Source organism: Salmo salar, chromosome 05, assembly GCF_965601325.2.
Source record: "Salmo salar chromosome 05, fSalSal1, whole genome shotgun sequence".
Taxonomy (NCBI): domain Eukaryota; kingdom Metazoa; phylum Chordata; class Actinopteri; order Salmoniformes; family Salmonidae; genus Salmo; species Salmo salar.
In genome coordinates, this window is record NC_138295.1 from 90,227,733 (window position 1) to 90,242,015 (window position 14,283).

The window sequence follows — 14,283 nt, forward strand, 5'->3', positions numbered from 1 at the left end:
GGAAAAGTATAAACTCTGTCTCTACATACTGCATGTGGATTAGTATAAACTCTGCCTCTACATACTGCATGTGGATTAGTATAAACTCTGTCTCTACATACTGCATGTGGATTAGTATAAACTCTGCTTCTACATACTGCATGTGGATTAGTATAAACTATCTCTACATACTGCATGTGGATTAGTATAAACTCTGTCTCTACATACTGCATGTGGATTAGTATAAACTGTCACTACATACTGCATGTGGATTAGTATAAACTCTGTCTCTACATACTGCATGTGGATTAGTATAAACTATCTCTACATACTGCATGTGGATTAGTATAAACTCTGTCTCTACATACTGCATGTGGATTAGTATAAACTCCGTCTCTACATACTCCATGTGGATTAGTATAAACTATCTCTACATACTGCATGTGGATTAGTATAAACTCTGCTTCTACATACTGCATGTGGATTAGTATAAATTCTGCCTCTACATACTGCATGTGGATTAGTATAAACTCTGCCTCTACATACTGCATGTGGATTAGTATAAACTCTGCTTCTACATACTGCATGTGGATTAGTAAAAACTGTCTCTACATACTGCATGTGGATTAGTATAAACTATCTCTACATACTGCATGTGGATGAGTATAAACTGTCTCTACATACTGCATGTGGATTAGTATAAACTCTGTCTCTACATACTGCATTTGGATTAGTATAAACTGTCTCTACATACTGCATGTGGATTAGTATAAACTCTGCCTCTACATACTGCATGTGGATTAGTATAAACTGTCACTACATACTGCATGTGGATTAGTATAAACTCTGCTTCTACAGTATACACTGTATGTGGATTAGTAATAACTGTCTCTACATACTGCATGTGGACTAGTATAAACTCTGCCTCTACATACTGCATGTGGATTAGTATAAACTGCTTCTACATACTGCATGTGGATTAGTATAAACTATCTCTACATACTGCATGTGGATGAGTATAAACTGTCTCTACATACTGCATGTGGATTAGTATAAACTGTCTCTACATACTGCATGTGGATTAGTATAAACTCTGCCTCTACATACTGCATGTGGATTAGTATAAACTCTGCCTCTACATACTGCATGTGGATTAGTATAAACTATCTCTACATACTGCATGTGGATTAGTATAAACTCTCTCTACATACTGCATGTGGATTAGTATAAACTATCTCTACATACTGCATGTGGATTAGTATAAACTCTGTCTCTACATACTGCATGTGGATGAGTATAAACTGGCTCTACATACTGCATGTGGATTAGTATAAACTGTCTCTACATACTGCATGTGGATTAGTATAAACTATCTCTACATACTGCATGTGGATTAGTATAAACTGTCTCTACATACTGCATGTGGATGAGTATAAACTATCTTTACATACTGCATGTGGATTAGTATAAACTATCTCTACATACTGCATGTGGATTAGTATAAACTCTTTCTCTACATACTACATGTGGATTAGTATAAACTCTGTCTCTACATACTGCATGTGGATTAGTATAAACTATCTCTACATACTGCATGTGGATTAGTATAAACTCTTTCTCTACATACTGCATGTGGATTAGTATAAACTCTGCCTCTACATACTGCATGTGGATTAGTATAAACTCTGTCTCTACATACTGCATGTGGATTAGTATAAACTGTCTCTACATACTGCATGTGGATTAGTATAAACTCTGTCTCTACATACTGCATGTGGATTAGTATAAACTCTGTCTCTACATACTGCATGTGGATTAGTATAAACTGTCTCTACATACTGCATGTGGATAAGTATAAACTCTGCCTCTACATACTGCATGTGGATTAGTATAAACTGTCTCTACATACTGCATGTGGATAAGTATAAACTCTGCCTCTACATACTGCATGTGGATTAGTATAAACTCTGTCTCTACATACTGCATGTGGATTAGTATAAACTCTGCCTCTACATACTGCATGTGGATTAGTATAAACTCTGTCTCTACATACTGCATGTGGATTAGTATAAACTCTTTCTCTACATACTGCATGTGGATTAGTATAAACTGTCTATAAATACTGTTTGTGGATTAGTAAAACAATGGAAAGTTTTGTTTAAATCAAAATGGGTGCATTTTGTTTGTTGTGGCAGCACCACTTCACCAAGTCAACTTCCTGTATATGCAAATGTATTTTGCGAATAAAGGTGATTGTGATTCTGTAAAATGGAAGGATGAGAGGGAGGAGTGTGATGGGAGGAGAAGAGAGAAGTGATGAGAGGATGTAAGGTGAGGGAGGGAGGAGTGTGATGGGAGAAGAAAGGCGTGATGAGAGAATGTAAGGGGCTGATGGTCCTTACCTGGTGGCCCTGGTGGACCTCTGGGGCCCTGTGTCCCCACACCTTGACTCCCCCTCTCCCCCTTCTCTCCTGGGAGACCTGAGGACAGACGACACACAAAGTACATATGACCTTGACCTTAAAAGAAAGTCACCATGTCCTCATGTAACTTCTCACATTCTCCTAGTTCCTCTCTGATACCCAGTACACTGTTCTTCATCTAGTCAGACTGTCCTCTACTATGTCTGGTCTTCATCTAGTCAGACTGTCCTCCTCTACTATGTCTGGTCTTCATCTAGTCAGACTGTCCTCCTCTACTATGTCTGGTCTTCATCTAGTCAGACTGTCCTCCTCTACTATGTCTGGTCTTCATCTAGTCAGACTGTCCTCTACTATGTCTGGTCCTCATCTAGTCAGACTGTCCTCTACTATGTCTGGTCTTCATCTAGTCAGACTGTCCTCCTCTACTATGTCTGGTCTTCATCTAGTCAGACTGTCCTCCTCTACTATGTCTGGTCTTCATCTAGTCAGACTGTCCTCTACTATGTCTGGTCCTCATCTAGTCAGACTGTCCTCTACTATGTCTGGTCTTCATCTAGTCAGACTGTCCTCCTCTACTATGTCTGGTCTTCATCTAGTCAGACTGTCCTCCTCTACTATGTCTGGTCTTCATCTAGTCAGACTGTCCTCCTCTACTATGTCTGGTCTTCATCTAGTCAGACTGTCCTCGACTATGTCTGGTCCTCATCTAGTCAGACTGTCCTCTACTATGTCTGGTCCTCATCTAGTCAGACTGTCCTCCTCTACTATGTCTGGTCCTCATCTAGTCAGACTGTCCTCCTCTACTATGTCTGGTCCTCATCTAGTCAGACTGTCCTCCTCTACTATGTCTGGTCCTCATCTAGTCAGACTGTCCTCCTCTACTATGTCTGGTCTTCATCTAGTCAGACTGTCCTCTACTATGTCTGGTCTTCATCTAGTCAGACTGTCCTCTACTATGTCTGGTCTTCATCTAGTCAGACTGTCCTCTACTATGCCTGGTCTTCATCTAGTCAGACTGTCCTCCTCTACTATGTCTGGTCCTCATCTAGTCAGACTGTCCTCTACTATGTCTGGTCTTCATCTAGTCAGACTGTCCTCCTCTACTATGTCTGGTCTTCATCTAGTCAGACTGTCCTCCTCTACTATGTCTGGTCTTCATCTAGTAAAACTGTCCTCCTCTACTATGTCTGGTCTTCATCTAGTCAGACTGTCCTCTACTATGTCTGGTCTTCATCTAGTCAGACTGTCCTCTACTATGCCTGGTCTTCATCTAGTCAGACTGTCCTCCTCTACTATGTCTGGTCTTCATCTAGTCAGACTGTCCTCTACTATGTCTGGTCTTCATCTAGTCAGACTGTCCTCCTCTACTATGTCTGGTCTTCATCTAGTCAGACTGTCCTCTACTATGCCTGGTCTTCAACTAGTCAGACTCTCCTCTACTATGTCTGGTCTTCATCTAGTCAGACTGTCCTCTACTATGTCTGGTCTTCATCTAGTCAGACTGTCCTCCTCTACTATGTCTGGTCTTCATCTAGTCAGACTGTCCTCTACTATGTCTGGTCTTCATCTAGTCAGACTGTCCTCTACTATGCCTGGTCTTCAACTAGTCCGACTGTCCTCCTCTACTATGTCTGGTCTTCATCTAGTCAGACTGTCCTCTACTATGTCTGGTCTTCATCTAGTCAGACTGTCCTCCTCTACTATGTCTGGTCCTCATCTAGTCAGACTGTCCTCCTCTACTATGTCTGGTCTTCATCTAGTCAGACTGTCCTCTACTATGTCTGGTCTTCATCTAGTCAGACTGTCCTCTACTATGTCTGGTCTTCATCTAGTCAGACTGTCCTCCTCTACTATGTCTGGTCTTCATCTAGTCAGACTGTCCTCCTCTACTATGTCTGGTCTTCATCTAGTCAGACTGTCCTCCTCTACTATGTCTGGTCTTCATCTAGTCAGACTGTCCTCCTCTACTATGTCTGGTCCTCATCTAGTCAGACTGTCCTCCTCTACTATGTCTGGTCTTCATCTAGTCAGACTGTCCTCCTCTACTATGTCTGGTCTTCATCTAGTCAGACTGTCCTCCTCTACTATGTCTGGTCTTCATCTAGTCAGACTGTCCTCCTCTACTATGTCTGGTCTTCATCTAGTCAGACTGTCCTCTACTATGTATGGTCTTCATCTAGTCAGACTGTCCTCCTCTACTATGTCTGGTCCTCATCTAGTCAGACTGTCCTCCTCTACTATGTCTGGTCTTCATCTAGTCAGACTGTCCTCCTCTACTATGTCTGGTCCTCATCTAGTCAGACTGTCCTCCTCTACTATGTCTGGTCTTCATCTAGTCAGACTGTCCTTTACTATGTCTCGTCTTCATCTAGTCAGACTGTCCTCTACTATGTCTGGTCCTCATCTAGTCAGACTGTCCTCCTCTACTATGTCTGGTCTTCATCTAGTCAGACTGTCCTCCTCTACTATGTCTGGTCTTCATCTAGTCAGACTGTCCTCTACTATGTCTGGTCCTCATCTAGTCAGACTGTCCTCCTCTACTATGTCTGGTCTTCATCTAGTCAGACTGTCCTCCTCTACTATGTCTGGTCTTCATCTAGTCAGACTGTCCTCTACTATGTCTGGTCCTCATCTAGTCAGACTGTCCTCCTCTACTATGTCTGGTCTTCATCTAGTCAGACTGTCCTTTACTATGTCTGGTCTTCATCTAGTCAGACTGTCCTCTACTATGTCTGGTCCTCATCTAGTCAGACTGTCCTCCTCTACTATGTCTGGTCTTCATCTAGTCACACTGTCCTCCTCTACTATGTCTGGTCTTCATCTAGTCAGACTGTCCTCTACTATGTCTGGTCCTCATCTAGTCAGACTGTCCTCCTCTACTATGTCTGGTCTTCATCTAGTCAGACTGTCCTCCTCTACTATGTCTGGTCTTCATCTAGTCAGACTGTCCTCCTCTACTATGTCTGGTCTTCATCTAGTCAGACTGTCCTCCTCTACTATGTCTGGTCTTCATCTAGTCAGACTGTCCTCCTCTACTATGTCTGGTCTTCATCTAGTCAGACTGTCCTCCTCTACTATGTCTGGTCTTCATCTAGTCAGACTGTCCTCCTCTACTATGTCTGGTCTTCATCTAGTCAGACTGTCCTCTACTATGTCTGGTCCTCATCTAGTCAGACTGTCCTCCTCTACTATGTCTGGTCTTCATCTAGTCAGACTGTCCTCCTCTACTATGTCTGGTCTTCATCTAGTCAGACTGTCCTCTACTATGTCTGGTCTTCATCTAGTCAGACTGTCCTCCTCTACTATGTCTGGTCTTCATCTAGTCAGACTGTCCTCCTCTACTATGTCTGGTCTTCATCTAGTCAGACTGTCCTCCTCTACTATGTCTGGTCTTCATCTAGTCAGACTGTCCTCCTCTACTATGTCTGGTCTTCATCTAGTCAGACTGTCCTCTACTATGTCTGGTCTTCATCTAGTCAGACTGTCCTCCTCTACTATGTCTGGTCCTCATCTAGTCAGACTGTCCTCCTCTACTATGTCTGGTCTTCATCTAGTCAGACTGTCCTCCTCTACTATGTCTGGTCCTCATCTAGTCAGACTGTCCTCTACTATGTCTGGTCTTCATCTAGTCAGACTGTCCTCCTCTACTATGTCTGGTCCTCATCTAGTCAGACTGTCCTCTACTATGTCTGGTCTTCATCTAGTCAGACTGTCCTCCTCTACTATGTCTGGTCTTCATCTAGTCAGACTGTCCTCTACTATGCCTGGTCTTCATCTAGTCAGACTGTCCTCCTCTACTATGTCTGGTCTTCATCTAGTCAGACTGTCCTCCTCTACTATGTCTGGTCTTCATCTAGTCAGACTGTCCTCCTCTACTATGTCTGGTCTTCATCTAGTCAGACTGTCCTCCTCTACTATGTCTGGTCTTCATCTAGTCAGACTGTCCTCTACTATGTCTGGATTTCATCTAGTCAGACTGTCCTCTACTATGCCTGGTCTTCATCTAGTCAGACTGTCTTCTACTATGTCTGGTCCTCATCTAGTCAGACTGTCCTCCTCTACTATGTCTGGTCTTCATCTAGTCAGACTGTCCTCCTCTACTATGTCTGGTCTTCATCTAGTCAGACTGTCCTCCTCTACTATGTCTGGTCTTCATCTAGTCAGACTGTCCTCCTCTACTATGTCTGGTCTTCATCTAGTCAGACTGTCCTCTACTATGTCTGGTCTTCATCTAGTCAGACTGTCCTCTAATATGTCTGGTCCTCATCTAGTCAGACTGTCCTCCTCTACTATGTCTGGTCCTCATCTAGTCAGACTGTCCTCCTCTACTATGTCTGGTCTTCATCTAGTCAGACTGTCCTCCTCTACTATGTCTGGTCTTCATCTAGTCAGACTGTCCTCCTCTACTATGTCTGGTCTTCATCTAGTCAGACTGTCCTCCTCTACTATGTCTGGTCTTCATCTAGTCAGACTGTCCTCCTCTACTATGTCTGGTCTTCATCTAGTCAGACTGTCCTCCTCTACTATGTCTGGTCCTCATCTAGTCAGACTGTCCTTTACTATGTCTGGTCTTCATCTAGTCAGACTGTTTTCATGACGTTGGCCTGTGGGTAAGGTTTATGACCCCCCCCCATAAATACCTTTCTCCCTTCCCCTCTCTTACTGACCCTACTGAAGGACTGCTGTCCTGTTAAATATAGAGAGTCTGGGAACATCAAACAAATGGGGAAAGGTACCACATATTTTGTTAATAAAACCAGTTGGAAATATGCTTGGGAACGTAATGAGTATGTATGTCAGTTCGGTTGTCATCTGAGACCTTATGACTGATGACAGGACGACATAAACTGTACCTGGGAAAGTATCCACCCTCTAGTTATCAGAGTCACATGGAATTGTTATGCAATTGAAATGTTTATATTGAAAATGTTTGTTAGGAGATGAAATGTAATTTTAGCTTCCGAATGAGAGATTTGGGTTTTCATAAGGAAAGTGCCCTGCTCGATCAGTGGCCCAACCCTGTGAAGAGACAAGGGTTATAAACGATGAAACACCTCCCTCCCCCTCTCCACTATATACTCCTTTGACAAAAAGATAACCAGGTTGGTTCCAGTACGGGAGGTCTGCAGCCTCTACGTTAGAAGGACACACATGTCAAGTACAGAACTAAGCCAACCTCGGCGTGAGCTCTGGTATGAACTGGTATGAACTTTGAGCTTATTCACTACAGAAGTGCTACTTCCTAGCCGTTGAGTTAGCAGCAGCCGCTGCTAACGTGGGTTAGGAAAGGACGGACGACGGATCCAGTCTAACAACCAGACGAAGATACCACCACGTATCCAATGGACCACCATTGACATTCTTCCGAAAACAGGGAGATCTGTTGGCCAACCCGGCCAGCATCTACGACCAATCTACCGAAGCGCAGCTCAGAGTAAATATTTATTGCATTTTCCTTTTCCAAATGGGCGGTAATTTAGAATGCATAAGATAATGTATTTACGATAGCATAGCTGCTGTTTCTGTGTTCCTAAATCTTCCCGCTCTTTCATTCAAGCCCAACCCCCTTTCCTTTGTGTAACCAGCCGTCATATCTGTTCCGTCTACCGGGACGTTTTCTGTATGACATCATTGTATTCTGTGTATTTGTAATTCTGTGTGATTAGTTAGGTATTTAGTAAATAAATAATTAAACCCAATTTTGTATTGCTGATTCAACTTGTTAGCTAGGGTTCGTGAAGATAGCCAAGAATTTACAACTTTCATTATGAGACTGAAAATAAGACAAGGGTTAATATTGACTGCTATCGAGGTAAAATATTACTAAGTATTTTAAGAGTTTATTCGGAAGATAACAGCTCTATAAACGTTCTTCCGTGGTGCCCCGACTTTCTAGTTAATTACATTTACATGATTAGCTTAATCAGGTAATATTAATTACAGAGAAATCATTTTATAAGTTAGCATGTCATATCACTTAATCCGGCATAGCCAAAGACACGACACTGTCCTCCTCTACTATGTCTGGTCTTCATCTAGTCAGACTGTCCTCCTCTACTATGTCTGGTCTTCATCTAGTCAGACTGTCCTCCTCTACTATGTCTGGTCTTCATCTAGTCAGACTGTCCTCCTCTACTATGTCTGGTCTTCATCTAGTCAGACTGTCCTCCTCTACTATGTCTGGTCTTCATCTAGTCAGACTGTCCTCCTCTACTATGTCTGATCTTCATCTAGTCAGACTGTCCTCCTCTACTATGTCTGATCTTCATCTAGTCAGACTGTCCTCCTCTACTATGTCTGGTCTTCATCTAGTCAGACTGTCCTCCTCTACTATGTCTGATCTTCATCTAGTCAGACTGTCCTCCTCTACTATGTCTGGTCCTCATCTAGTCAGACTGTCCTCCTCTACTATGTCTGGTCTTCATCTAGTCAGACTGTCCTCTACTATGCCTGGTCTTCAACTAGTCAGACTCTCCTCTACTATGTCTGGTCTTCATCTAGTCAGACTGTCCTCTACTATGTCTGGTCTTCATCTAGTCAGACTGTCCTCCTCTACTATGTCTGGTCTTCATCTAGTCAGACTGTCCTCTACTATGTCTGGTCTTCATCTAGTCAGACTGTCCTCTACTATGCCTGGTCTTCAACTAGTCCGACTGTCCTCCTCTACTATGTCTGGTCTTCATCTAGTCAGACTGTCCTCTACTATGTCTGGTCTTCATCTAGTCAGACTGTCCTCCTCTACTATGTCTGGTCCTCATCTAGTCAGACTGTCCTCCTCTACTATGTCTGGTCTTCATCTAGTCAGACTGTCCTCTACTATGTCTGGTCTTCATCTAGTCAGACTGTCCTCTACTATGTCTGGTCTTCATCTAGTCAGACTGTCCTCCTCTACTATGTCTGGTCTTCATCTAGTCAGACTGTCCTCCTCTACTATGTCTGGTCTTCATCTAGTCAGACTGTCCTCCTCTACTATGTCTGGTCTTCATCTAGTCAGACTGTCCTCCTCTACTATGTCTGGTCTTCATCTAGTCAGACTGTCCTCCTCTACTATGTCTGGTCCTCATCTAGTCAGACTGTCCTCCTCTACTATGTCTGGTCTTCATCTAGTCAGACTGTCCTCCTCTACTATGTCTGGTCTTCATCTAGTCAGACTGTCCTCCTCTACTATGTCTGGTCTTCATCTAGTCAGACTGTCCTCTACTATGTCTGGTCTTCATCTAGTCAGACTGTCCTCCTCTACTATGTCTGGTCTTCATCTAGTCAGACTGTCCTCCTCTACTATGTCTGGTCTTCATCTAGTCAGACTGTCCTCCTCTACTATGTCTGGTCCTCATCTAGTCAGACTGTCCTCCTCTACTATGCCTGGTCTTCATCTAGTCAGACTGTCCTCTACTATGCCTGGTCCTCATCTAGTCAGACTGTCCTTTACTATGCCTGGTCTTCATCTAGTCAGACTGTCCTCTACTATGTCTGGTCTTCATCTAGTCAGACTGTCCTCTACTATGTCTGGTCTTCATCTAGTCAGACTGTCCTCCTCTACTATGTCTGGTCTTCATCTAGTCAGACTGTCCTCTACTATGTCTGGTCTGCATCTAGTCAGACTGTCCTCCTCTACTATGTCTGGTCTTCATCTAGTCAGACTGTCTTCTACTATGCTTGCCAATCATTGCATTAACTGCTCAATTAGCCAGTACTCTTTCCTTTGGTGGCTGTGCCCAACCTAGTCCATTAGTATGTATTGGTTTTCCTGCCAAGCTTAACCAAGCCAAGCTCCTGCTCTAGCAAGTCCTGCCAAGCTGAGTCAGAGGAGTGGTGGTTTGTGGTGATGTTTAACACCAGGCTGACACTCTGTTGTGATGTTGTTTAACACCAGGCTGACACTCTGTTGTGATGTTGTTTAACACCAGGCTGACACTCTGTTGTGGTGTTGTTTAACACCAGGCTGACACTCTGTTGTGGTGTTGTTTAACACCAGGCTGACACTCTGTTGTGGTGTTGTTTAACACCAGGCTGACACTCTGTTGTGGTGTTGTTTATCACCAGGCTGACACTCTGTTGTGGTGATGTTTAACACCAGGCTGACACTCTGTTGTGGTGTTGTTTAACACCAGGCTGACACTCTGTTGTGGTGTTGTTTAACACCAGGCTGTTTGTGTGTAATGTTCTGTCATATTCCTGTTTGTGTATAATGTTCTGTCATATTCCTGTTTGTGTATAATGTTCTGTCATATTCCTGTTTGTGTATAATGTTCTGTCATATTCCTGTTTGTGTGTAATGTTCTGTCATATTCCTGTTTGTGTATAATGTTCTGTCATATTCCTGTTTGTGTGTAATGTTCTGTCATATTCCTGTTTGTGTATAATGTTCTGTCATATTCCTGTTTGTGTGTAATGTTCTGTCATATTCCTGTTTGTGTATAATGTTCTGTCATATTCCTGTTTGTGTGTAATGTTCTGTCATATTCCTGTTTGTGTGTAATGTTCTGTCATATTCCTGTTTCTGTATAATGTTCTGTCATATTCCTGTTTGTTCCTTGTGATATGTCTGTTGTTTTTATGGACATGATTCTTCTGAAAAAACTATTTCCCCCTGGGGAATGATAAAGCTTTCTACCACTACCATCTGTAACTATGTTTCATACATTTGAATGTTTCAGACCGGTCAGTTTTATCTGTATGTAATGTTGCTGGAGCCTACTACTTTCAATGATCTAATCAATTCAACCAATCAATCAATATCTCTAGCTATGAGGATGTTTCAGACCGGTCAGTCATATCTCTAGCTATGAGGATGTTTCAGACTGGTCAGTCATATCTCTAGCTATGAGGATGTTTCAGACCGGTCAGTCATATCTCTAGCTATGAGGATGTTTCAGACCGGTCAGTCATATCTCTAGCTATGAGGATGTTTCAGACCGGTCAGTCATATCTCTAGCTATGAGGATGTTTCAGACCGGTCAGTCATATCTCTAGCTATGAGGATGTTTCACACCGGTCAGTCATATCTCTAGCTATGAGGATGTTTCAGACCGGTCAGTCATATCTCTAGCTATGAGGATGTTTCAGACCGGTCAGTCATATCTCTAGCTATGAGGATGTTTCACACCGGTCAGTCATATCTCTAGCTATGAGGATGTTTCAGACCGGTCAGTCATATCTCTAGCTATGAGGATGTTTCAGACCGGTCAGTCATATCTCTAGCTATGAGGATGTTTCAGACCGGTCAGTCATATCTCTAGCTATGAGGATGTTTCAGACCGGTCAGTCATATCTCTAGCTATGAGGATGTTTCAGACCGGTCAGTCATATCTCTAGCTATGAGGATGTTTCAGACCAGTCAGTCATATCTCTAGCTATGAGGATGTTTCAGACTGGTCAGTCATATCTCTAGCTATGAGGATGTTTCAGACCGGTCAGTCATATCTCTAGCTATGATAATGTTTCAGACTGGTCAGTCATATCTCTAGCTATGAGGATGTTTCAGACTGGTCAGTCATATCTCTAGCTATGAGGATGTTTCAGAGTGGTCAGTCATATCTCTAGCTATGATAATGTTTCAGACCGGTCAGTCATATCTCTAGCTATGAGGATGTTTCAGACCGGTCAGTCATATCTCTAGCTATGAGGATGTTTCAGACCGGTCAGTCATATCTCTAGCTATGAGGATGTTTCAGACCGGTCAGTCATATCTCTAGCTATGAGGATGTTTCAGACCGGTCAGTCATATCTCTAGCTATGAGGATGTTTCAGACTGGTCAGTCATATCTCTAGCTATGAGGATGTTTCAGACTGGTCAGTCATATCTCTAGCTATGAGGATGTTTCAGACCGGTCAGTCATATCTCTAGCTATGATAATGTTTCAGACCGGTCAGTCATATCTCTAGCTATGATAATGTTTCAGACCGGTCAGTCATATCTCTAGCTATGAGGATGTTTCAGACCGGTCAGTCATATCTCTAGCTATGAGGATGTTTCAGACCAGTCAGTCATATCTCTAGCTATGAGGATGTTTCAGACTGGTCAGTCATATCTCTAGCTATGAGGATGTTTCAGACCGGTCAGTCATATCTCTAGCTATGATAATGTTTCAGACTGGTCAGTCATATCTCTAGCTATGAGGATGTTTCAGACTGGTCAGTCATATCTCTAGCTATGAGGATGTTTCAGAGTGGTCAGTCATATCTCTAGCTATGATAATGTTTCAGACCGGTCAGTCATATCTCTAGCTATGAGGATGTTTCAGACCGGTCAGTCATATCTCTAGCTATGAGGATGTTTCAGACCGGTCAGTCATATCTCTAGCTATGAGGATGTTTCATACTGGTCAGTCATATCTCTAGCTATGAGGATGTTTCAGACCGGTCAGTCATATCTCTAGCTATGAGGATGTTTCAGACTGGTCAGTCATATCTCTAGCTATGAGGATGTTTCAGACTGGTCAGTCATATCTCTAGCTATGAGGATGTTTCAGACCGGTCAGTCATATCTCTAGCTATGATAATGTTTCAGACCGGTCAGTCATATCTCTAGCTATGATAATGTTTCAGACCGGTCAGTCATATCTCTAGCTATGATAATGTTTCAGACCGGTCAGTCATATCTCTAGCTATGAGGATGTTTCTGGCTCTGTTGGTCTGGGCAGGAGGGGAGGATAAGGGGAGGATAAATCCAACCCAGGACTTGTTCCTTCCATCAACAGTGTGAGTGACAGACCACTTTTTTTGTACTGGTCCCCCATGGGAATCAAACTCACAACGCTGGCGTAGAAAGTGCCATCCTCTACCAACTGAGCCACACGGGGGTTCAGGCCAAGGAGTCAATATAAAACATATAACATACTAGAAAGTAATTGAATTCTGATTCAAATGATCAGATACTAGAAAGTCATTGGTTTGTGCTACACGTTAGCGTGGCTACAGTATGAATGGGAAGCTGAAGTTTAAGGTGTGGATATAGAACAGATAATATACTGGTTTGTTATGGCCATCCAACAGAGCCTATTGAAGCAATAAGGAACGAGGAGGTGTAGTATATGGCCAATATACCACAGCTAAAGGCTGTTCTTAGCACAACACAACGCGGAGTGCCTGGACACAGCCCTTAGCCATGGTATATTGGCCATATATCACAAACCCCCGAGGTGCCTTATTGCTATTATAAACTGGTTACCAACGTAGTTAGCGCAGTAAAAATAAATGTTTTGTCATACCCATGGTATACGGTCTGATATATCACGGCCGTCAGCCAATCAGCATTCAGGGATCGATCCACCCAGTTAATAATGATGTATAAACACTGTACTGTACCTCTCTCTGCGGTTTATAATGATGTATAAACACCGTACTGTACCTCTCTCCCCCGGTCGTCCATCCTGTCCGTTGGTCCCAGGGAACCCTGGTCTGCCTGTGGGGCCCCCCTCTCCCTGTGGCCCTGGCAGACCCCTGCGACCGGGCTCTCCTGGAGGTCCTGGTACCGTCCTCACAGACACTGACTGGCTGGGGATCTGGTTCAGGATGGAGCTGTAGCGAGACAGGTGACCTGAGGGAGGAAGAGGGGAGGGGATGGAGAGGTTTGGGGGTGAGTAGGATGAGGGACTGTTGTAGAGAACAGTATGTATGGACAAAAATAACTAGAGAGAGAGAGAGAGAGAGAGAGAGAGAGAGAGAAGCTGGGCTGAAAACTCACTCTGAATCAGTTGCTCACACACTTGGCGTGCTAAGGCCCTGACGGTAGCTTGAGACTGCAGGACTCCCTACAAAACAAACAAAAAGCACTGGATTGAGAGACACACACACACACACACACACACACACACACACACACACACACACACACACACACACACACACACACACACACACACACACACACACACACACA

At 43.3% G+C, this 14,283-nt stretch overlaps 1 protein-coding gene across 3 annotated transcripts in view; it reads right to left on the bottom strand.

Annotated features, from left to right (window-relative positions):
• Positions 1-14,283, bottom strand: part of LOC106597401 (collagen alpha-1(XIV) chain) — a 232,517-nt gene that overhangs the window by 10,756 nt on the left and 207,478 nt on the right. For all 3 annotated transcript variants that reach the window (XM_082975949.1, XM_082975951.1, XM_082975950.1), the window contains exons 41-43: positions 14,089-14,155; positions 13,753-13,941; positions 2,382-2,459 (exon numbers count right to left, since the gene is read on the bottom strand). In XM_082975949.1, coding sequence (XP_082832075.1) covers positions 2,382-2,459; positions 13,753-13,941; positions 14,089-14,155 — 334 coding nt within the window. The remainder of the gene's footprint in view (positions 1-2,381; positions 2,460-13,752; positions 13,942-14,088; positions 14,156-14,283) is intronic.